Below are 25,851 nucleotides of genomic sequence, written 5' to 3'. Positions count from 1 at the left end.
GCCGCAGGCGCAACGCCGCAGTAGAACCAAAACAAGCGAGCGTCGCGAGTGACAGTGTGTGCTGCGGCTATAGCAGTCTGGCAGCCTAAGGATCCAAAATGAAAGCTCCGGGAAAGCCAGGCTCCTTTGTATAGCGGCTTTCGCCTTTCCCCCCGCCTCAGCTCCCAGCCCAGACTGAGTCCCAGCGCGCACAAGTCTCTGAATCCTGCCCCCTCCTTACAGGGTGGGACTAGATGGAGACGCGCACGCCGCACAGCTTGTGACATCACGGCAAAGTCTCTTCTCGCGAGACTTCGGCAAAAAATGCACCAGGAAGAGCGACAGAGCCCCAGTGTAGCGGGACATTAAGGCTACATTCCGGGACAGCGGGACAGGCGCATAAAAGCGGGACTGTCCCGCCTAAAACGGGACGGTTGGGAGGTATGTGGGCCTCTTTGTACTTAAAATGCCAGGGCCTATTTTGACTCTCAGTCCAGACCTGCTCCCAAAGCACAGATCCAGTTATAAATTAGCCAATACTTGTTTATGATTTGAAAAATTGCTACAAAATATGAAATCCACACTAGGCCTTTCTATATGAACAAAAAAGATGCACTGAAGGCAATATTTGATCTTAACTTTTGTGCCTGGCCAGACGACCATGGAGCCTCTTTTGTCTCTTCAGTAAATACAAAAGTCTAACATCCCCACACTTTGGTCTTGTTCTTCAGTGCAAACTATAGTGTGTGTGTGCTGTGTATCACCTAGTATGGAAAATACTATAATTTACATAAAAATATGAGTACAGGTATAGGATCCCTTATCCGGAAACCCGATATCCAGAAAGCTCCTAATTACGGAATGGCTGTCTCCCATAGACTCCATTTTATCCAAATAATCCAAATTTTTAAAAATGATTTCCTTTGTAATAATAAAACAGTAGCTTGTAATTGATCCCAACTAAGATATAATTAATCCTTATTGGAAGCAAAACCAGCCTATTGTGTTTATTTAATGTTTAAATGAATTTCTAGTAGACATAAGGCATGAAGACCCAAACTACGGAAAGATCTGTTATCCGGAAAACCCCAGGTCCCGAGCATTCTGGATAACAGGTCCCATACCTGTCTCAGTAAATGATGTAGTTAAAAATGTCCTGATAGTGTTAGGCCATATTTTAGGGTTATTATATGTGTCCAGGAGTTCAGCACTCCTATGACAAAAATATCCAGCCTTCCTGTCCCTCCCCCTGGCACGTGTATGAATAGCCTATACACAATTACAATCTGTGCATATGTACAGGACAAATAAAAGACACTTACATGGAGTTATAAGACAAACACTCCAGCTATGTATCGCTATTGCTGTAGTGCTGATTTACCAGGCACAACGTGCCCCTGAGAAATGACATACAGCTATGGAAACATTTTTGTCTGGTTTTTTATTTTACCTTCATTTGAGTTCCTAGTGTGAATCTACACTATATCAATCAAACCCTACAATGAATACAAATAATTATCATTTTAGCTAAAATAGGCATGTAACTGTCAGATTCTGGAAATGACACTGTGATGATTTTATTTTTATAAATGCCTTTACCTATTGCATGTGTTTTCAAATGTTCTCCTACTGAGTGTTTTGATCCCTCATAAATCCTTATCTGAATGACATCAGAAGATGCGTTTTTCTTTAGTAGCTTTCAACCAGCCTTATTCGGAAAACTAAAAATGCCAAAATCTTAAAATAGGATTACTTTAAAGTTTTTATGGCTTCAATTCAACCTTGCCTGTAAAGACATATGTTGGTCCGAAGTTGATATCTGCTTGCATTTCTCACGTTTGTAAATAAGAAAAAAACAAAAAATGGCATCATCTATGAAGAATAAAAGATCATGTTCTTCACAGCTATAAAGTCACATGAGTTAATGGTTCAGATTCAGTTAGACTGAACACATGGGTACCTATTTACCAAAGGTCAGATTTTAGTGGTTTTAGAGGTTTTTGAAAAGACACTAAACGCACAACCTCCAAAACAACGAATATCATGACATTTATTAAAAAATCTGAATATAAAAGTATGAATAGAAAATTCGCTGAACGATGTGTTACAAATAACGAATACCCATTGATCATAATGCTTTGCATGCTATATATAGTTCTTATGGTAATTGTTGATATTGGTAATATAGATTAAATGTGGTTTCCATGGAGTTGGATTAGGTCAATTCATTCCCCCCTTGTCAGCAGGGGGCTCAATGTCACTATAGAGGAGGTGTCAATACGTTAGGTATCCAACCAATGGGTTCAATCTGTATGTTTTTTACTTAACCAGTGCACCTGTTTAGAAAACAATGCACCAGCCCCTTGAAAAAGTAGCCCTATGCCACACTGACATTTCATTTACCTTTTACCTTTACTGACATGCATTTATAAATAATTGAATGAACCATATCTAGAAACAGGAAATCTTTCCCTTTTAATGTGTATAAACCTCATGCTAAGCTGGTAATGTATGTCATTTTAGAAATAGACGCTGGCTGTTTTCATAAGGATGGGATTATAGCTGTATAATGATACTGATGACCTGACCCAAAACATTCATTTTTGTAAGATGGAGAGTTTCGTTTTATTCTAATAATGACTCTAGCAAATATTAATTCATTAATTATTGGTATTGATGCACTGCTAATGACACATGCCATTCTGCCAAATTGTACCTTTCCTGTACAATGATAATGATTCGTTCCTTGTACAGGTATGGGATCGGTTATCTGGAAACCCATTATCCAGAAAGCTCCCTATTATGGAAAGACAATCTCCCATAGACTCCATTTTGTCCTAATAATCCACATTTTTAAAAATGATTTCCTTTTTCTCTATAATAATAAAATAGTACCTTGTACTTGATCCAAACTAAGATATAATTAATCCTTATTGGAAGCAAAACCAGCCCATTGGTTTTATTTAAAGGAGCTCATGGACGCCATCTTCCGGATCTTCTTCTTTAGATCCTATTCCTTCCCTTCGGTAATTCATAGAACTTCTTAGCGCATGCCCAGTTGGTGCAATTGCCGGACTGTTCCAACTGCGCAACCGTCAAATACAGCAATCCCTTACAGAAGAAGACCGAAGATCCAGGGTAGAAGATCTATCTAGGGTAGTAGTAGTTCTCATTTAATGTTTACATGATTTTACAGTAAACTTATGACCAAATTATGGAAAGATCCCTTATCTGCAAAATCCCAGGTCCCGAGCATTCTGGATAACAGGTCCCATACCTGTACAAATAAAGTCCAAAGAGTAAGATTCTGCAGCTGTGCTACTACTCCTATGTATGAGATACTTTCCATGTATTACTGGAACCGAACAGCTCAAAGGGGCTTCATTCTGCTCTGTATAATATGCTTTTTATACTGAAAACTGTTGCAAAGGATGGGCAGGAGGAAGTGCACCATTTGAACTACATAGCTGGCATTTTGACAGTGTTTATTAGCTAGAATAGAGCAAAGTGATATGTTTTTTAATAATTTCATCAGAAAATATTTAAAGGATAATGAAAGCTAAAATCGTTGTGGTGCAAATTTGAGGCCAGCACTCCTCTACTATAAATTACACTCCAGCCCGGGTTGATTTTGCTGTGCTATTTTAGACATTCATCCTTTTCAACTTGCAGGGTTTAGCCTTTTACTTATAGTTTTTCCTTTTCATGTTGCACCTCCAGGGTCATCGGCACAGCAAGAAGAATCACTAAAGAGGATTCTACCTGTTCTTGACGCTCTGTTCTTGATGTTTTTCCAACATCTACAGGTGGCAGGGGCTAAGCCATCAACCAAACGCAACCTGATTTCCTAGACTACACTGTTTAGAATAACAAGATTTTAAGGTAATGCCAGGTCTGCGAGATGATTTTAATGAAATTAATTTCTTGGCAAAGCCGAGTAAGCAGACCAAAGTTGAAATAAGTTCAATCTAGAGGTGCTGTTTGAGAATATTGTATACATAATAATTTAAAAAAACAATGTATTTTACATAACACAATGATACATTATTATATTTATTTTTATAGTTTTGAAGGAAAGACTCCATTCTTATTCCAAAGTTTTGTTATTTCTAGGGACCCAGGTTCAATTCATGTATCCTTGGAAACTGATTATTTCCCGTCTGACACCAGCACATTACTTACCTATATCTACATATCTATCGATGAATGTAAAATCTGCATAAGTGCATATAAATGATAGTACCGCTGAGATAAAAGTAAGATCCCAAGCTGTAATATAAAAGTCCAAAAGGCCACTATATGGGTTTTATAAAAAGGGTATATAAAAGGCTGGGCTATTGTATATATATATTTGATGCTTTATAAATATTCACTATTAACTACAGGTAGCTGTGCTCCCTTACTTCTCAGTAATGAACACTCAGAAACACCAATGCACATAATATACATAGAAATAAACAGGTTTATCCCCTCTCCCCACAGTGAGGCAAATCCATTTTCTAATATACACACACACACAGAACCAAGTGACCAGGCCGTGGTCTATGGACTTAAAGAAACAAAGTAACAAGTAGTAGGCTGCAGCTGCCAGAGACACGGCAATGTTATCAGGGAAGAAGCAGAGACTCAGCAGTGATCAGGGCCAGAACTAGGAGTAGACAGAAGAGATGAGTCTAGGACACAAAGGAAGAGTGCCCTAGGTCAGAACCCCATGAAGCTGAATACCCTTCTAAATCATTATTTGAAATTGTCTGTAACGTGCACTTTTGCATTAATGCATTGCACTCAGCGTTAACCTATTTGAAGGTAAATGTACTAATTCATTGATAGAGTCTACATGTGAGATATTGCACTCCTCCTTTCAGTAGATTAGCAAAATGACTAATGGAAAGGAAAGCAATAGAAACAACCACATCTAAGTCAAGTATTTTTTTAGCACTAACACGTTTTATTATATTTTTACTTTTAGATATACAACTGCAGCAATATACCTCACATAATGGTACAACAAAATAATATGTCTAGCAGACAATACAGACTCATATAAGCTTACCAGAGTCTACTAGTGGGCCCCAGCCTAGAACAATACCCATTTGCCCCTCATTATTTGCATATATAAATCTTTACCATTTGTCACCCACTATATCTAATTGCTGCGAGAGTGGACCTAGTGTGTCAGGTTGTCTCTTTAGGGCTCATGTACATCCACAAGTGCAAGTGAGGTCCCTCCAATTTCCCTACAGCCAGTTGCACATAACTCCATTTTAAATAAAGGTACCTCACACTTCCATATAGTTGCCTAGTGCTGCTCAGTCCTACCTGCCTTTCATTCCAGATTGAGTGCTGCTGGGCCTATTGACACAGGGGAACCCTGAAGCTTTCTTCATTTGCAGACCAGGCGGTAGCTCCAGGGTTCCCTCATCGCTGTGCTTCAATCTCCACAATTTAGCCAAAAGAATAGGGCACACATGTCACTTGAACACCAGAAATGATGACAGAGAAAATATATGGCACAACTGTGACCAATTTGTGACGAAGCACATGCACAGTTGAATGAATTAGACACAATTAGACACAATGACGCCAGACTTATGGGAAAAAAATGACTTTCCTTACTGCTGTTGTAGACACGTCTGGCCTATTGTCCTTTGAAGTTTTAGAGCAGAGATAATATTTATATTATTCATAAATAGGAAAGGCAGAGTAGGTATGAGATCTCTCTATCACAAACCTTTCCAGTATGTCATACTGCATTTATACAGTACATGATTACAGAGAGGCACAGGCTTAACCTGCTCTCAAAATGGTGGGTCCATTCATACATAAATGTAATTCAGTAATGGCCCTTAGTCTGATAACTACCAAGGAGTTACATGGTATCATATTGAATTTATCCCAATGATTCTAATGATTCATCCCAACAGCCATAGAACAAACATTGGCTTTATATTAACTTCCTTCTTGGATTTAGATATACATACTCTTACTAAGTTATCACAATATCTCCTGTACTTGCTTAATATAAATGTTATATCAGCAATCTGACATGATCCTGAATAAACAAACCTGTTACATGAGAATCTCCTTTTCAGCAATTGTAACTACATCTCAATTAGAACTGGAGAGCTAAGGACCTGTCTATAATGCAATGGTATCTTCCAGTAGGCACCCCTGTGTCTATAACTTAATGGTATCGTCCAGCATGAGGCTAAGGTTATGATGTCACTTAATAGTAAGTCATGTGAGGAGACATCTCAACGGTCTAAAGAGACAGTTAGAGAGAAGAGAGCTAGAGAGCAGGAGCTAGATTAGAGAGTGAGATTTTTATTGCAAAAAAATAGATAAAAGAGGTCTAGGTCCATCAAAAACTGCTAAAAGTAGGAAAGAGGAATTGAAGGGGGAGAAGTTGAGTAGGAAGGAGACAGGAGAGGATTAAAATGAGGAGAGAGAGTAGAGAGGAAGAGGAGAAAGAGGTTCAAAGGGAAAAGATGAGTAGGAAGGAATCAGGAGAGGAGATGAGGAATCAAATAAATGCTAAAAGGAGGACTGAGAGTAGGGAGGAAGAAGAGAAAGAAATTCGGATGGAGAAGGTGAGTCGGAAGGAGTCAAAAGAGGAGGAGAGGATTAAAAAAAATGCTAAAAAGAGGACCAAGAGTAGGGAGGAAGAAGAGAAAGAAATTCGGATGGAGAAGATGAGTCGGAAGGAGTCAAAAGAGGAGGCGAGGATTAAAAAAAATGCTAAAAAGATGAGAAAGAGTAGAGAGGATGAAGAGACTTGGATGGAAAGTAGGAAGGAGACAGGAGAGGAGGAAAGAGCAAATTCAAATGATAGAGAAGAGAGCAAGAGAAGGAGTCCAAAATCCCCAAAAGAGGGAATAATTACACAAAAGAGAAGCAGAGAGGATGACAGCGCAGCTGGTAGGTGGAGCAGTTTGAAAAAAAAATACTCTTTTTACATTTTTAATTGTGTAGTTCAAAATGTGGCTCAACATTGTCATCTGCTCTTATTGTATTGGAAAAGTGCCGTATTTCCCATGTCATTTTGGGTTGGTACAAACCTGTTAGCTCTGACACATATAAACTGTGTCCTATAATGTCAGTTAAACTGTTAATCCCATAAAATCATTGGCTGTACTGCAACTTTAGTGTACGGTAGAATTTCGTTACTAATTTGAAGGAAGACTACATTTCCCATGATGCACTATGAACTTACAACCAGCGTGTCACTGAAAATCTGTGCATATTAGTTTACCAAACTGGCCTTCTTTGTGAAGACTAAAAACCCCATTGTACACTATCATGAGTGCAGCATGTTGGAGGAGCAGTTTGGAAAAAAAATACTCTTTTTACATTTTTAATTCTGTACTTCAAAATGTGACCCAACATCTACCCTTAATGTGTTGGAAAAGTGCCTTATTTTCTATGTAATTTTGGGTTGGTACAAACCTGTTAGCTCTGATACATATGAAGTGTCCTATAATGTCAGTTTAACTGTCAATCCCATAAAATCATTGGCTGTACTGCATCTTTAGTATAGTATTTCATTACTAATTTGAAGGAAGACTTCATTTCCCATTATGCACTATGAACTTACAACTAGTTCTTGCTGATGCCAGTGTGTCACTGAAAATCTGTGCATATTAGTTTACCAAACTGGCCTTCTTTGTGAAGACTAAAAACCCCATTGTACACTATCATGAGTGCAGCAGTGGTAATCATCTACAGGCATGTAGTTATTCTTTACAATTGTCACATTACTGTACTATTTATCCTCTATCATCCAGGTATGTATATGGGGAGAGATATAAACCCCATAAACACCTTTACTCACAAAACAGTGGAAATTGACTAAAAGTTTAGATGGTGAATTATAATGTTTGAAACTGTGGCACCTTTAGCTAAAATTGGCTTTAAGTAACTTTTAATAAACAATGTTATATAATATAATCTACAAGATATCACTATTGTAAGGTTACTAGCTAAGGTTACCTGCCATTGCTTGGGAAACTTGATCTTACACCTTCTCTTTAAAATAGTTATATAATTAAAAAGAAAAACATTTGTGTTGCTGACAAGTTCTTCAATGCAAAGTAATGGCACAATTCTATAGCATCAGTCATAGCAAATATTCTGGTGGGCTCTGGGCAAATGTCCTTGTCGTCTTTGTATTAAAACATCATGTTAGTAAATGAGGCAATTCATCTCCATATACCTCATGCAAAAACATACAGTAGTATATATGATGTCATTTAAACATGTGATTCACGTTTGAGTTAACTGTTAGTATGTTATAGAATAGCCAGTTCTAAGCAACTTTTCAATTGGTCTTTATAGTTTTTAAATGATTTGCCTTTTTCTTCTGATTCTTTCCAGCTTTCAAATGGGGGTCACTGACCCCATCTAGAAACAATTGCTTTGTAAAACTACAAGTTTATCAGTATTGCAACATTTTATTACTAATCTTTCTATTCAGTTCTATTCTCCTGTTCATAATCTAGTCTTTTATTCAAATCAGTGTATGGTTGCTAGGGTGATTTGGACCCTAGAAACAAGATTGCTGAAACTGTAAACTGGAGTGCTGCTGAATAAAAAGCTAATAATAACAATATAAATAATAAAAAACTTAAAACCAGTTGCAAACTGTCTTAGAATATCACTCTTTAATTAAAGGGGCAGTATACCCCCTTGTTCAACAGTAATGCAATGGATAGGGCTTGTGCTAAACATACTTTTTGTTTTATTCACTAAAAAAATCTATGTTTTTTGTTATTTCTTGAACTAAACAGGGGAAGTATATGAACTCTGTGTTTGGTCCATATGATTCCATGAATCCCTATTCATTCCCTTTTTTTTTAACTAGATGAAAATGAGAGCAAGAAACATCATGCTGATTCTCCAGAGCTGCCCGACCCACTGGCAATTTCCAACTACCAATTCCATTCTGAGCTGGGGGAAGGAACATTTGGCAAGGTGAGTGACAACTTTCCAAAAGGGGTAAAGGTGTGAGGGAAAAAATTAGGGATTTATGATTTTACAGGTACAGTATGTTGTACCTGTCTCTATGAATCCATTTCAATCAAACAGCAAAGGAACCCCATGTATTTTGAGAGATTTCCACAGGTTCTCTAATCTAATCTAAACCATTAATTATGCCAGTGTGAATCAGTGATTGTGTCCCTGCAAGGGGCTTTTTATAATGCTCTTTTATTGCATTTCTCAGGTTTTTCTGGCAACATTACGCAACAAGAAGCAAAACGTGGCCATTAAAGTCATCAAGAAAACATCGAAAATTAGTTGTGTTAAGATCAAGACTGAATCCAACGTGCTCAGGATCGCCAAAGAAAACCCATACCTGTGCCAAGGTTTTGCAGCATTTCAATCTCAGGTATATGTTTGGGTCAGTCATGCAGCCGTCACAAAATACCACATGTTCTTTCCCTATAGACACCACACTCATTTTTGTATACTTTCAAAACATTTGCACTAAGCTTCTAACCCACCCATACATGCAATGATCCCATTACACATACCAAACAGATCATACAGAACTAAACCTCACACACATTAGATTAGCAATAAAACACAAATCTCTATACTCCATGCAGCAAAACCATATGTCCCTTACACAATTCAAACTAAACTCACACACCTCATACAATTGATTGTTTAATAGGGCTTTAATTAATGTTTCTATTGATTAATTTTCTCATATAGGTGCAGAAACACTTAGAAACAAATGAACTATTTGCTTTCCTTATTATATCTGCTCCCATCTGAAATATAAAATACTCCACTAATAATTCTGATGTCTGAGATGAGTTGGATATTGGGTGCACACATGAATGACCAGTAATCTGATCATTAAGATCATTAGGACAATGGATTGGATCACATGTAGGAGCTCAAATACAGGCCATGAAACACAGTGACTTAACATACCACTTATATTTGGGGCAATCCTTAATGTATATATGATTTTACTGTCTTATAATTATTTAAATCTGTCTGTTCTCTCCTATGTTATTTTTCATTTTTATAATCTCTTTTGTCTGTCACCAGTCGCATTCATTCCTCATCATGGAGTTTGCCAGTGGGGGCAGCCTGTGGGATCAGATAGCAAAATACCAGCGCCTGGAGATGAGCAGAGTTTTGTAAGTACAACCTGAGGAACTCTACCTGTTTGTCTCTTAGTTTACTATTATCTGCCCAGATATAATGTGGAAACAGGGAAAGAAAAGATTATCCTCCTAATTGTTTAATACAGAGAATGCCAGTACATGTAGCACTTTACAGTAATATTATTAGAAATCTGTGTCGTACAAGAAAGTAACAAAAAACTTACAGACAAAACTAATAGGATAAAGATATAAAAGTAGAAAAATGATATGGTCATAAAGGTGCAGTAACATGAAATATTTTGGTTACCAGTAAATGCTACCTGCTGTTTTGAGGCATCTTTTGTTATACTCTTTTTGTACATTCTATTTATCTGTCCAATTATCTTTCCTTGAAAAGGTTCTATTCAGCAGAGATAGCGTGTGGCCTAGACTTCCTGCATGACAGAGGCATCATTCACCGGTAGGTATTACTCAGCTCTGATCTCTTGCTACTGTGTATGTTGTCTTTTGTATTGTAATGTATATTGTGATCCACTGCTCCCTTAAACTCCTATTGTATGTTCACAACATTCATATTATTGGCTAAAAGTAAAACTCTTGACTTCTTTTCACAATCATTTCCACCAGGTAATTTATATTTCAAATGATTCCATCCTTTTCCCTTCTGAGTTTTTTTAAGATTATTCTGTTAAAGTGAATATACTAGTGGGCATGTACTTCTTACACAGCTGGGTGTGAAGTAAAAGATTGGGTGCAATCTGCCATGTTTTTTTTACAATTTGAGACCTGCATTGCAGGTAGAGAAATTGCTGATTGTCTCTGTAGTCCAAAACATGGTGCACAGACCTGCAGTTGCCCCACAAATACAGAGCTGCCTGTGTTTGTAATGAGCTATATTCATGAAGAGCAAACAGGAAGGGACATGTAGGTGCATTTTTTGCACCCATAAGAGCTTTTGTATCTGGGTTTTACTAAATGACCTCCAGTGATTAGTAATGCTTTACCTCTATGGCATTTATGGGTCTTAATTTAATCAAAAGATACATCTTGCTTATGAAGCTGCCATATTATATTTTTCTCAGTGTAACTACAGTGTACCAGCAGGTTTGCCATTCAATGGCTTTAGAAGGAGTTTAAGGGAGATATGTATGTCTTTCTTTCCACAACTACATATATTTTGTGTAATAACTGAATGTATTCTATCTATATTCCAGAGATCTAAAACCAGAAAACATCTTGCTGGACCAAGAAGGCCACGTAAAAATATCAGATTTTGGTCTAGCACTGGAGACATTCGGTGATAGAGTCACTGGCTATGCAGGAACACTGGGCTACATCGCTCCAGAGGTGAGGAATGCAAACCCAGCGTATTTTTAGCACAAATAAATGTCTAGGGAATGTGCCCAAAATATTGAAAATGTGTGATTTATATAGCATTAAACTTAGCTTTGCACATATGTATGCCTATTTATGTGTCTAGGTTACATTAAAGGGAATATGAATAATAAAATATGTTATTAGAGTTATTATTATTTAATTCGGAATATGTTTAATTATGTTATTTAAACATTTTAAAATGCATGAACTAAAAATTTGCAGTGATTGTAAAATGATTTGTACTTATTTACTTTTCTGTTTAATTTTGGGGGTTTATATGAATCTAATAAACACAACACTAAGAGGCAGATTTACTAAGGGTCGAAGTGAATTTGAGGGAATTTTTCGAAGTTTACTTTGATTCGAAGTAAAAATCGTTTGAATATTCGACCATTCGATAATCGAAGTACTGTCTCTTTAAAAAAACTTCGACTTCAATACTTCGCCAAATTAAACCTGCCAAAGTGCATTTTTCTAAGTCTTTACACATCGAATAAAAATTGTTCGATTGCACGCTAAAATCTTTGAATTGTTCGAATTGTTCGAATCGAATGATTTTTATTCGATCTCAGGATTGCCAAATTTGCTGAAAAAACTTCAAATAGGATATTCAAATTCAAAGTTTTTTAATTCGATGGCGAATTTCGAAGTTTTTTGTACTTTGAAATTCGACCCTTGATAAATCTGCCCCTAAAATGTTGAGTTGGCATAGATGAGATGTCAGTGGAATGTATTACTTATACTATACATCCAAATATTTTTTAACCCTTGAGTGTGCTTGAGATGTTAGGTTCAGTTCATGGGTCTTAAAAATAAACTATAATTAGTGCAACATTCTAGCTGTGATCAAAATAAAATGTCGTAGTTAACTAAAACAAGCTATTTTTCTAGATGTCAGTGCTCATTAGATGTTACTATTTCTTGTTTCTAGATAATACAAAATGAGGAGTATGATGTAGCGGTTGACTGGTGGTCATTCGGTATCATCACCTGTAAAATGGCCACTGGTAAGTCCCCGTTTTATGATGGATCTGATAGAGAGAAGGTCATCATAGACACCATCTGCAACGAGCCTGAGATACCTGATTGCCTAAGCACAGATCTGCAACATCTTCTAATAAATGTGAGTATGAACAGAGTTATAGAAATGGCTACGTTTATACACATACAGTATATGTCCAATTTCTCAAAATATAAGATTTTTCTGGATTTGCTTTTTACTTTGCCATCCTTACTTCTGAAAATATATAAAGTTTAAAACGATTGATAATGGACTGCTCTCAGCTGTTGATAAAAGCACATAGGTATCATTCACATTAAAGCTAATGTCACAAGCACCAGGATTGTTTCAAAGTGAAGATAATTGTTCATTTTCCTTTAGCTACTGGTGAAGGATCCCCAGCTGCGTCTGGGAATTTATGGAGATATACGCTACCACCCATTTTTCTCATCCATCAATTGGGAGAAACTGGAACAGAAGAAGATACCACCACCTGTCCAGCTAACAGAAGTAAGTACATGATTATTGTACCCCCCCTCATTAAATTTGGGTTACTTTAAATATTGGGGGCCTAAAAAATTTCAAAAAACACAGTAATTTGCATGTTTTTGTATCTTATATTTTCCACTTGTTTTAATGAATGAGGCCTGAAATAAGAAAAGGAGAGGGCCTTAAGGTGTGTGAAATAGAGAAAAGGAGAGGGCCTAAATGCAGAGATAAAATTCAAATCTGTTAATTACATTTTCTGTAGCGTTAGAGGGTATTTTCTTTCTAGCCATTAGTTACATTCAGCTAAGTAAAATGCAGATTAGATATAAAAAAGGAAGAAATCCAGATGCATTTTATTTCAAAATATTAATGTGTACAGTTTACTAAATGGCACTATAAGGTGAATATCCACTTTATGAATTAAACATACCCTTCTGCACTACTATTAACACACAAAGCTTTCCTTGCAGCCTTCAAGTGATGTCAAGAAGTGCTGTGGAAAGTCACTGTCACCGTTGGACTTCCTGGATTACAAGAACACAACACAGGAGAATCACAATATTTCAGGCTTTTCTTATACGAGTTCCACCTGGTACAAGGAGTGAGTTGTATTGCGGAGGCTCAGCCAGGCATCTTATCCACCTGATGCATCAAGATCCTCATCATCACCTGCTCTTAATAGAAACAATTCCCCCTATGGAGAGAATGAGAGTGTTATAGGTTTTATTGTTAAATATTAGAACAAAATAAATGTAAATTTTCAGTGATTAAATAAAATGTTTAAAAAAAAACCCAGAAGTTGCAGGCTTTTTGTTTTGTCCCACAATCTCTACATATATCATACATAATCAAAAAATCTTTGCGACTTCTCCCATTGACTTATATGCAACCTCGACAGGTCTGAGATGCCGGATTTTCAGATTCAGACTTTTTTCATCCTCGGGGTATAATAAATCACGTAAAATTGATTTTTCTTTTTTGTTTACTAAAAATTCAGATTTTATACTAAAAACACATGAACTTTTTGGGTTTTTTGCCATTCAGAGTTTATGGGAGACTTTTTGGGTGGGGGAACAAAAGTTTTGCAGGCAAAAAATAGTTGTTGACCTACTCCCAGAACAGAGACACAGCAAATAAAAGACTAAACTAGGGTGAATTTGTTCTGCAGTATGTCAAGAATATTACAGTTGATTGGTATATTGTCATATCAATGTACAGAAATAGAAATCCACCCGCCAAAAACCTATGCCTTGCTAAATTTTCTGAAAGTCACACTAGTAAATTCTTTTAGCTGAATCTCCATCATAAAGAATAAGAATTCTACCTTAATACACATTGCTCATTGCTTTAAGGAATACTTATTTATTGAGTTGTTTTCTCCCTCTTTTAGAAAAATCTAACCATGTGGACTGGATATTGAATAAAATGAGAAAACAATATTTAAGATACAGACCAAATATATTTTGTGTCGTGGCTTGGTTATTAATCAATATATTTCACCACTGTCATGGGTGCAAGTGTTAGAGAAAAAAACAGTGCAACACTGTGTCCATTAGTGTAATCTAGGGGATATTCCAGGGGACACCTGTGTGCCACCCATCTACACAGGCTGTGCTGCATACAGAGTAAGGTTCAACTCCATACACTTTTTAGAAATCCAGATTGGCTGTGATATTACAGTTACATTGCTATTCTTTTTTGTTACTGCTTCCATTTTTATTCAGGTCTTTATTATAAATCTTCTTTTTAGATTTTTTCAGGTTATAGTCACAAGATATAATTTTAAATTCCACATCTGAGAAATACCCAACAAAGACCAACTGCAAATTGTCATAAAATACTGCTAGCTTCTGCCAGTGGGTAGCTGCCCTACACCTTTCAGTATATATGCAAGGTATAGCATACTCATGATTTTAAGTAAATATGGATTTTGTTGTGAGAATATGCTTGGCGAATTGAGGCAAACTTTGGCACAATGAGGTGAGAAAAAAAATGAAACGCAAAATTCACGGCATATATGCTGTTATATGAAGTATTTCTACAATCTAACCCTTTCCACGGCTATTAAGGAATTCATTAAAAAAAAAAAGATCACCTTTTTTCTCTACAACATGGGATGCATCGAATCCAGGATTCGGCGCGGAAATCATGGGGCCCCATACGACAAAACTTAGAGTAGAGCATATGCAGCATCATATACAAATATGAAACGCGCGTCAGGCACTCTATTGATTTTAAAATTGGTTAGGCATAAACGGACGAAAATACCACTGACACCGCTTACTAGGAGGGCATGGTGTGGTGGGTGAAGAGCTTGGTATGGAAGTGGTTTTTACAGGCATTTCCCACTAATTTCGCATAGCAGTACACAACCTGCAACTACAACTCTCTGCATAGCAACTTGCAACCTGCAACTACAACTATATATCTGTAACCGCCACCTTCTCATAATTTAAGGCAGCTTTTGCCAATTGTAACTTAAGGCAACTTTTGCCAATTGTAACTTAAGGCAGCTTTGCCTATTGGGGGGGCTACGCTGTGGGTGAATGGGTTGGTTTACAAGGTACTGCTTCAGGTGGAAGCTTCAACGCTCATATCAGAGCAGATTCGGAGGGTTGTGCTGTGGGTGAAGGGATTGGCTGACCAAGGGCTGCACGCAACCTGCAACTATAACTCTCTGCAACCGCCACCTTCCTGTTATTTAAGGCAGCTTTTGCCAATTGTAACTTAAGGCAACTTTTGCCAATTGTAACTTAAGACAGCTTTGCCAATTGGGGGGGGCTATGCTATGGGTTAAGGGGGTTGGTTTACAAGGTACTGCTTCAGGTGGAAGCTTCAACGCTCATATCAGAGCAGATATCCGCCAATTGGGAGGGTTGTGCTTTGGGTGAAGGGTTTGGCTGACCAAGGGCTGCACAACGGGGGTTGTTCCAATAGAGATGCAAGCTCTGGGATTTACCAAGCCTGCCTCTCCAACGATTAGCAGCACCTCTACCCATACTAATGTTGTACACATCGGGGTGCTAACTAAGTGAGCGACTTACACAACCCCACCGATTTAGGCCCCACTGACCCTTTGGGTTATGTGCTTCTAAGGGGGCGATGTATAACATGGCATGTAGTCTACTAACCCGATTACCCCCATATTTATTACTGAATAGTGTTTAAACAGAGTTTTTTGGGGTGACCTCCACTAGCATAGATTTACCACTTATCCGTACCACCAGCCCACTACCCCAAATTAATCCGTCTCCCTGGTCCTAACCATGTTCTAATTATCACTGGACTTATTTATCAGTAATAAAAGTTAAGTTTTAATGGTGTATAAATACGAGCTTGTGGACATGCTTTCATGGGAGGGTGCAAATACATGGGTCAGTTCTTTCTTGTTCTCTTTTGAATTACCACTTGACCCTGCACACCATCTTCTGTTTTTCTGATGGGAGGTGCTCCCCAACTTCTTTTCTTCATATACAAATACCAAGCTAAATGAGCCTCTGTGCACTTGACGATCCACGTGGGACATTGTGTAATAACCAAAGGCCTCTGCTCTCTGTTCCACAGCACACAGACCTGAGGACTACCCTCAGGCTGCACTTGATTCTGAAGAGGCAGATACCTTGCACGTCATTCTATATGCTGAATTTTTTTTATCTGGTGCTCAGTTCAGGGTGCAGTGTTGAGGGGGACACAAGTGCTCGGGCGATACGCTTGAGCCCATTAGTGTTATTGCACTTGCTCCCCCAACAGTTTATTGTCCATATCAAGACTGATATACCGAAAAGTATATCATAGGGGTCACCATTGATTTTACATTTATAACTTAAAGGGGTGGTTCACCTCTGCTTTAACTTTTAGTATGTTGTAGAATGGCTAATTCTAGTTAACTTTTCAATTGGTCTTCATTATTTTTAATTATTTTTTTTTTTGTATTATTTGCCTTCTTAAGATTCTTTCCAGCTTTCAAATGGGTTCACTGACTCCGTCTGAAAAAAACAAATACTCTGTAAAGCTACAAATTTATCGTTACTACTTTTGATTATTCATCATTCTATTCAGGTCCTCCTATTCAAACTGCAGTTCCTTATTCAAATGAACGCATGGTTGCTATGATAATTCGGACCCTAGAAACCAAATTGCTGAATTTGCAAACTAGAGATGCTGAATAAAAAGCTAAATAACTCAAAACCACAAAAATAAATAAAAAACAATTGTAAATTGCCTCAGATTATGACTCTTTACATCCTACTAAAAGTTAATTTAAAGGTGTACAAACCCTTTAATTTACAGATTCTTCACCTCTGTTACCTCACACCAAAAATAATTAAAACTGGAAATATGGTGTGCTTTTGGTTAATCAAGCTATTGTTCTTGCCTAGGGTGAAGTCAAAAAAGCTGTACAAATTGGGTTTTAATGTTTTCCTAAAACATCTCTGTTTAAACTGACCAAATTCACCAGGATTCTTTGGACAGAGAAGAAATAGTATTGGTGTTTTTACATACTGTATATTTAAATAAACTATTCATATTGGAATCTGTTGCCTTAAATAAATATCACATATACGCCATTTAAAATGAACCTGCTAAAATAGAAATGTAATTAGTCCGCCTTCCATAACCTTAGTTATTGTGACAGATGAAACAGTATTTTGCTGTCTTTTGTCTGCCTCTTTGTATGTGAGTAATTTAAGGAGGTTAATAAACACTGATAAAATAACTAAATTGCATTTGTAAATCTAAAAGGCATAGACCAAGTGCAAAAGGTTAGGTTGGTGAGGTTGAAATGCAACTAACTTAATTTAGCTATAATGCAATAACCCCATTAACGACAGTTCCAGATATTTTTAGCTTTTGTCCCTGAACAATGACCTGTTAGGGTTAATATAAAAAATCATCTTCCAAATACAGATTTTACATACTGTAGAGAGAAACAAATAGAGAAGGCTCATGGGTTGTTTTTTTTTTAAAACGGTTGAATTCTCCTTTAACACTTAAATCTGGAGTGCCTTTTGTAGAGCACATATGAAAATATTTGCCAATCGTTATGACTATCATGTCTATAGTTTATATGTGTTTGGTAATCCTCTCCCACACAAAAGCTGGTACCTCCCACATATTGCTTTGTGCAAAGCTAACATTCTGTATTTGACCCTTTTAGATGTATTTACAATTGTGTTTCACGTTTCAAGGTTTCACATTAAAAAGTTCAGTGGATAAAACATCCCTTCATTTCCTTACAAACTAGCTACTAGTAGATGGACCAATTTTGGTGCTTTCTTTGAAATGCATCTTACTTGACCTTTTCCAAAATGCAAACAGGGAGAGATGGGGCATTGAGACACATGGAGGCATACAGCTGGGGAAGCAAAAATCTAGAGTCCTGATAAATTCTTAATATGGAAACAATAAATAATTTCCCCATTATTGAATAAGCATGAATTATTTTAACAGTCCACAGTGTGAATTTGTAGCACCTGGCTGATTAAAAATAAAAAATAATTAGTACAGTAATGTACTTTATGAGGAGGATGATTTTGTTTAATTTGCTTATCACAGGTTTTAGGAAAGCTGTTTTTAAGAGAGCAATATATATATATTTATTTGAGTATCAAGCTTTTAGAGACTCATTTCATTGTTCTGACTGTGTCCCTGCACAGATCTACAGCTATTTGAAAATGAGGAGAAAGATAGTAAAAAGCCCCCTCACTCTCCAATGAAATCAATCACTTAATATCAAATTATACCGTGAACCAATCAATTAATGAAGTTAAAGTGCTTGTGCTGTTAATGCAGATGCTTGCTTGGTTGATTAAAAACCTTCTAATAATTTAATTAAATATTAGGCAATTAGCAAACAACAAGTTCAGAAAAGCATAGAGTTACCTTTTCTGTGTATTAAATTTATATTGATATTGAATTTATACTGTGTTTGTAGACAATTAATTCAAGATTTCAATAAGTTATAAAGTGCAAGTGCTAAATTGATTACAGTCAACGACTGCGTGTGATTCAAGATAAATAATTTATGCAAGTGCTAGTGCATTGTATAATCAAGAGGTAATTCATTAACAAAATTTGTTAAAATAGGAGGAACCAGGACCGTCATTCAAGGAAAATCAAGTAGGAAAAAGAAAATAGTGTAGAGGTGGAGAAGTCCCAAAGAAGCTGCTGCCTATTAATTTTCTAAGCCCTGGGACCCCACACGGGGAGAAAGTAGAACACTGAGGACTGTGGTCTCGTAATTTACATACTGTAACCTATCTCATTTAGAAGAGCTAAAATATCCTAAAAAAAACAGAAACCCACCAGTGCCATATAAATAACAGAGAAATTGAATGCGGTTCCCTGGACCAGGCTATAAGTATTCAAATTAGTTAAAAAAAAAAAAAAAGAGAGGCTCTGCCGACGCGTTTCGCTAATAAGCTTTGTCAAAGCAAAAAGTTTTTGGGAATTTTTTTTTTCTTAACTAATTCATGCCTCTGACTCTCCACAAGGTAATTCATTTTATTAAACTTAAATTACTGCCTTCCTTCTTTGTATTTAGATCTATAGCTATATCAACTTTCTAAAATGCAGTAATCCCCTAAAGGAAACATTCATATTCAGATATATGATACATACTTCCTCAAAATGTGTAAAGATGCAGGAATAAAAAGTTTTTAAAGTATCTTACATCCTAAACAATTCATTATTTCAGAGCTGCAGAGAGAACCTTTCAAAGGTTAGACTGAAGTGAGGTGTGGGAGTGTCTCTTCTCCCACAAATAGTGGTCATGGCAGTGACAAGGCTGAACTCAGCAGTAGCAGGTAATGTACTGTGACCCTGCCCTGCACTCACAAAACTGATTTGTTTCCTTCAGAAACTCTACTATAGTTTATCATCATCATCATCATTTATTTATATAGCGCTGTCAAGATACACAGTGCTTTATATAAACAAGCTGCTGTGATTGGGGGTAGTCATTCAAACTGAAAAGGAGAAAAGGCACATGAGACACAGCAGATAACAGATAAGCTCTGTACTATACAATGGGATTCTTCAGAATCCATCCATTATCTACTGTATCCTATGCAGCCCGCATGGCTACACAGCAGCTTGTTTACATAAACTGTAATAGTCTTTTTGAGGCAAACAAATAAGTTTTGTGAATGCAGGGCAGGGTCACAGTAAATTATTTTGTCCATTCCATTAAAACATTTTAATGTGTTACTGTTCCTTTAAAGTGGCCATACACAGGTCCTTTAGGCGGATTCAGCAGCTTATCTGCCAGTGTTTGGGGCCCTCAGACAGGCCTCCAAGACCAATATCTAGCTAAAAATCGGCCAGCTCTCAATCGGGCAGGTTTGATTTTCCTGCCTGATCGAGGATCACATTGGCTAGTTCATGTGGTCCTCGTCCTGTCAGCTGGTATACCCGTCACTGTAATGTGATCGTTTGGCCGTATGGTCGAACGTTTGCTTTAGCCCGATATAGCCAACCTCTTGGTGGGCATATCGGGTGAAATTTTCCCTTGTTTGACAAGATTTTGTAGTGTGTGGCAACCTTTATGCTGCTGCCTGATCAATAATCTATAGCAATATATTTTAGATGCTCAGCATAAAGCAATGTTAAGTTTAATAAAAAAAAATGAATTTCCTTTATTTGAAGTGCAACAGTAAATTCCTATGTTCAACAGCAAATATACATCATTCACAAATGTACAGGCCCAAATGGACAGAAAAATCTGTAGCATTGTTAAGCACTATGCAACTTCCTGCAATGTATTGAAGCCGGCAATGTAAGGTCATGGGGAGAGCAGGCAGAAGAGCTCAACCCGAATCTGCCCGCAACCAGGGCTGGGTGTTACATAGTGGGTGCCCCTAGGCCCACTGCCGTTTGTCGCCCCTGTCCCCTTCCCTTTATTTGTGCAGATTTTCATTATCTAGACTGGAGCAATGGGGATTAGTGCATGGGAAATTTAAAAAATGATTGTATCTCCTGCGTATCCCCAGTGTTTTTGAACCAATGTGGGTGTGGTTGGGTAGCACGGGCCTAGGTGGCCTTTCCACAAATCCAGGCCTGCCCGCCACCCTAAAAGGAAGTGCTGAGGTTGGCCTGAACACTCCCATACCGGCCAGCACATAACTACTGCACTGGATTATACACTATTTCTGCACATTGATATATGATGAGGTGCAGGGAGTTGCAAGGGAAAAATGCAGCTGTTGTTCCGGTACAGTATATAAGATACAGGGAGTTGCAATGATAAATAAAGAAACAGCTGGTGTTCTGAAACAATTTATGATTGGGGGCAGGGAGTTGCAAGGAAGAAATGCAGCTGTTCTGGAATATGTACAGAGAAAAACAAAGCTGCAGCTTGTGTTCTGGAAGCTTATGATCAGGTGCAGGGAGTTGCAAGGAAAAATGTAGCTGTTGTTCTGGAACAATGTATGAGAAGATGCAGGAAGTTGCAGGAAATACAAATGCAGCTGGTATTCTGGAATTTTATGAGCAGAGGCAGGCAGTTGCAGAGAAAAAGTCAGAACTACTCTTCTGTAATCGGAGAACATTCAATAATAAGCATATGAAGTTACACAACAAAACCTAAAAAAGTTGGTTGCTCTTTGTATACAAAATAATTAGTTATAGAATTTATAATAAATAAAATTAATCACTTATTTTTTTGGCCCTGCTACACGTGTACCCCCCAAAAATTAAAGGGGTGGTTTGTTCACCTTTACTTTAACTTTTAGTATGTTATAGAATAGCCAATTCTAAGTAAGTTTTCATATGGTCTTCATTATTTTAAGATTTTTAAAATGATTTGCCTTCTTTTTCATTTGCTGAAACAGCAACCTGGAGAGCTGCTGAATAAAAAGCCAAATTACTTTAATATACAAGTAATAAAAACAAATTGAACAACCCTCTTAAAAGGCTTTTTACTCGTAGTTATATTTTTTATTAATAGAACTGTGTTTTTTTCAGTCATAGCAGGGCAGGGTGGGAGAGAGAACAATGGGAGCAGTGAGGAAACAATCACAGTAGGGGGAGGGGAGGATTTGAGCAGGGAGGGAGAAAAATTGTCAGCGCAGAGATGAGCTGACAGGCCGCTCAGCACTACTTCTCTCACAGCGCGATACAGCTGACGTAACTAAACAGCGCATGCGCAACAGCTCCCAACGTCACTTCCGCCTTCATATTAGCTTTTCCCATAAAGGTGTTCTGCGCATGCACGCTTTTGTGAAAGCTGGATTTTAATGTATCTATTGATATTAATACGAATTGAATAGAAATTGGCTCCTGAACACACTGCGCAACTAGGTTTTCGCCTGTTTATTAATCGACCCGTGCAGTTTAGGCAGGGGGAGGAGGTGCAGGGCTGACTGATAAAGGGAAGGACTGAGAGTGACATCACTAAACAGCTCCGCCCACCTGCACAGCCCAGTCTTCCCTCAGTGGATGCGGCTCTGCTAGTAAGGAAGAGAGTTCTGCTGATGGCTCCTGAGTCTGTTACTGGAGACCCCTAAACCGGAAGCTTGCGAAAGGGGTTAACCCAGTTTAGAAGCTGATACAGAAATATTTCACCCAAAAGGTATTACAATAAAAACATTTCCTTTTATTTTACATGATTTAAAGATTTGTGAAAATACATGCAATATGCCTTCTTAAAGTCTGCTAAAAATCATGTAACCCATAGAATTGTTTTGCAGCCGATATGGATTCATACAGCTTAGTTACCATCAAGGCCAACAAGGTGTTATTTTATTATCATAGAGAATAAGGAAGTCATTACTGAAAACTAGGATTATTTGCTTAAAATGTACTCTGGTGGCATGTTTGCAGATAAGGCATCCCATACTCATACCTTTTTGAAAAGTTGTCATTTATGTTATTATTATTGTATTAGAATGTATTGATTATTGTACTTTTTTTGTTTAAAGCAGGCCATCCCCCACATTTGTGCAGAGAGGAAACTGGAGCAGTTCTAGGTAAGTGAAGCTTGGCCACTGACCGGGCGGGGTCTACACTGTAGCCCACTGCAGACTATACAGATTCAGCACTGTAGCCCACTGCAGACTATACAGATTCAGCACTGTAGCCCACTGCAGACTATACAGATTCAGCACTGTAGCCCACTGCAGACTATACAGATTCAGCACTGTAGCCCACTGCAGACTATACAGATTCAGCACTGTAGCCCACTGCAGACTATACAGATTCAGCACTCTAGCCCACTGCAGACTATACAGATTCAGCACTGTAGCCCACTGCAGACTATACAGATTCAGCACTCTAGCCCACTGCACACTATACAGATTCAGCACTGTAGCCCACTGCAGACTATACAGATTCAGCACTCTAGCCCACTGCACACTATACAGATTCAGCACTGTAGCCCACTGCAGACTATACAGATTCAGCACTGTAGCCCACTGCAGACTATACAGATTCAGCACTCTAGCCCACTGCACACTATACAGATTCAGCACTCTAGCCCACTGCACACTATACAGATTCAGCACTCTAGCCCACTGCACACTATACAGATTCAGCACTCTAGCCCACTGCACACTATACAGATTCAGCACTCTAGCCCACTGCACACTATACAGATTCAGCACTAGCCCACTGCACACTATACAGATTCAGCACTCTAGCCCACTGCAGACTATACAGATTCAGCACTCTAGCCCACTGCAGACTATACAGATTCAGCATTGTAGCCCACTGCAGACTATACAGATTCAGCACTCTAGCCCACTGCAGACTATACAGACATGCCCTGCATCTCTGGATGGAAGGCAGAAGGTCTGGCAAATGAGGCATGCAAATGAGCATGATGCACAGTCCTTCCCTGCCGCCTGCAACTCACAGCCCCTTCTCTGTTGATCTTCCTCCCCTCCCCCTCACAGAACCACACAAATATCCCCCTGCCAATCTGCACATTGCCCTCTGCCATGATACAGCTGCGTTCCTACCCTACCTGTCCCTGATGCTCATAAGCACAACAACTCCGGTGGTCATTAGGCTTTCGGGTAGACACAGGCGAAGTGGACATAGCTATCAGGGGGTCCATCACAACAGAGGGTGGGCAGGCTTGCTGAATCTTAAGTGCTGCAACTTTGCATACAGTCTGCCCACCTTCTTACTTCTAAAGGCACACCAGGAAGTTGAGGCAGAGCATAACCAGCTTTTGTTCCTCTTGCAGTCCTACTAATTAGCTAGCACTCCAGAGGCTTGTGGCTGGGTAGATCAGCTGATATACACAGGCCAATTTCAGCCCCTAAATGGGCAGTAGCCTCCCTTCCTTTTTTGTATTCGAAACCATTGTGTGGGCCCTGGTGTGAACATACTCAACGGATTTCAGTGAAAAAATGCAAGATGTAATTTGCACTGAAGTCAGCCAAGTAAATCGGCCTGAGTATTTCAGCAGGTTTATATTGGACCCCATGTGGTACTAGCCACAAACTTGCATGATGCGCATTTGTCATTTCTTCTGACTGAGGTTTAGTTTCTTCTATGTTTCTGTTTAATTTCAGATTATTTCTGTGATGGCTGTGCACGCCAAGTCCAAGTTTAAGGAGCGCACTTCAAAGGAGCAGAGGCAACAGAGACAGTCTCCTCCAAATCCCTGTTACTCTCCAGGCAATGCTACTGAGGAGAGAGAGACTAGGGCTAGGCACAGAGACAGGTGTGATTCAAGGCAAAGGCATGGCTCAGACACTGCCCACCTGTCCAGATCCTGGAACAACCAAAACCATCAAACAAAGCACAAGGGTGCACAAGGCTTTTTCCTTGACCTGGGCTTTAGTACAACAGATCATTTAAAGACATGGAGCATCCTGTTTTTCGGTAAGACCTCTATTAATGGAGAAGGAAATTCTTGGTGCACTTGTAGGTGGCAAATGTTAGGCACGCCCAAGTGATTGTATTGACTTACCTGAAACCCCGGGCCGGTGCTCCTTTCAGCAGAAAACTGCACCGGCCCGGGGTTATACCAGTGAGACCACGGATTGGAGCCTAAAAAATTAGCAGCTCTTTGTGACTGAGGCAGTGGTATAACTAACATACAGCAGATCCCATGGGACTAAGGTGCCTGGAGCCTTCCTCTCCAGCCTGGTTTTCCAATTTAAAGGGATACTCTCACTGGAAAACGCACCAGTTAATAGTGCTGCTCCAGCAGAATTCTGCACTGAAATCAGTCAAGCTGATTTTTTTATATTTAATTTTGAAATTTGGCAGAACATTGGTCATGTAACCAAATAGCAGCTACCTGACACCTCTGCTGAAGGATTTGTTTGTATTGCTAAAAACCCCTGTTTTTTTCCCGCTTGGGTGCTATTCTCATGTCTCCCACAACAATACCTACCTCAAAGCAGTTCTACCCTGAAGTGCTGGCTCCTTCTCAAAGCATAGGATCAAGCACAATGCACTGAGATGGCTGCCTCCACACCAATATTACAGCTAAAGAAAAACATTTGATGGTTCAAGAATGTATTATTTGCAATGTAAACATTGTAATGTAGAAATAAAAAGTAAACCATAAGAATCATGACAGAATCCCTTTAACTTTGCTGTCCCATGCAAACTAATGGACAGCTGGGCCAAAGATATATTTATGGTGCTTCACGTTTTAGATATACCACTAGACTGAGGCTTTCCTTGTCTTTTAATATTAAATAAGAATTCCTGTGATTTCAGTTCAGTTGTGAAGGTGATTAGAAGAAAATATTAATTATCTTGCTCCCCCCTAACTACCCCATGCACAGTTTGCAGAGAGTTTTGCAGGGATGTTTTCTTCCTTAAGGCTTTGTCACAAATGGGCTTTTGTCCGCCTCAAAAACGTCATTGCTTTTATGAACTAAAATCTGTTCTGTTACCATATAGACAGCACATGTAGGTCATTGA

The 25,851-nt window shown here is 38.4% G+C and overlaps 2 protein-coding genes across 3 annotated transcripts in view; both read left to right on the top strand.

Moving 5' to 3' along the window:
- The first annotated feature begins 10,485 nt into the window (after positions 1-10,485).
- On the top strand, positions 10,486-13,651 carry LOC121403090 (protein kinase C theta type-like). Its single transcript, XM_041590659.1, has 5 exons — positions 10,486-10,557; positions 11,312-11,444; positions 12,406-12,597; positions 12,856-12,984; positions 13,434-13,651. Exons 3-5 carry the CDS (start codon positions 12,472-12,474, stop codon positions 13,566-13,568), a joined length of 390 nt encoding a protein of 129 aa, XP_041446593.1. The 5' UTR covers positions 10,486-10,557; positions 11,312-11,444; positions 12,406-12,471; the 3' UTR covers positions 13,569-13,651.
- Positions 13,652-22,150: 8,499 nt separating this feature from the next.
- The window catches only part of dpy19l1.L (dpy-19 like C-mannosyltransferase 1 L homeolog), a 41,480-nt gene continuing 37,779 nt past the window's right edge, over positions 22,151-25,851 (top strand). Inside the window, exons 1-3 of one of the 2 annotated variants that reach the window (XM_018251938.2) lie at positions 22,151-22,534; positions 22,884-22,931; positions 24,483-24,795. In XM_018251938.2, coding sequence (XP_018107427.1) covers positions 24,495-24,795 — 301 coding nt within the window. In that variant the 5' untranslated portion in view covers positions 22,151-22,534; positions 22,884-22,931; positions 24,483-24,494. The remainder of the gene's footprint in view (positions 22,535-22,883; positions 22,932-24,482; positions 24,796-25,851) is intronic. The other variant, XM_018251942.2, reaches the window with a different exon arrangement.

Source organism: Xenopus laevis, chromosome 1L (assembly GCF_017654675.1).
Source record: "Xenopus laevis strain J_2021 chromosome 1L, Xenopus_laevis_v10.1, whole genome shotgun sequence".
Lineage (NCBI taxonomy): Eukaryota > Metazoa > Chordata > Amphibia > Anura > Pipidae > Xenopus > Xenopus laevis.
This window is presented reverse-complemented; position numbering and strand designations above follow the sequence as displayed.

Bases quoted from the DNA above. Each gene is read 5' to 3' on its own strand.
- LOC121403090 (XM_041590659.1), top strand. From the start codon at position 12,472: ATGGCCACTGGTAAGTCCCCGTTTTATGATGGATCTGATAGAGAGAAG. The intron at 12,598-12,855 runs GTGAGTATGAAC...ATTTTCCTTTAG, and splicing joins TGCAACATCTTCTAATAAAT to CTACTGGTGAAGGATCCCCA. The intron at 12,985-13,433 runs GTAAGTACATGA...CTTTCCTTGCAG, and splicing joins CACCTGTCCAGCTAACAGAA to CCTTCAAGTGATGTCAAGAA.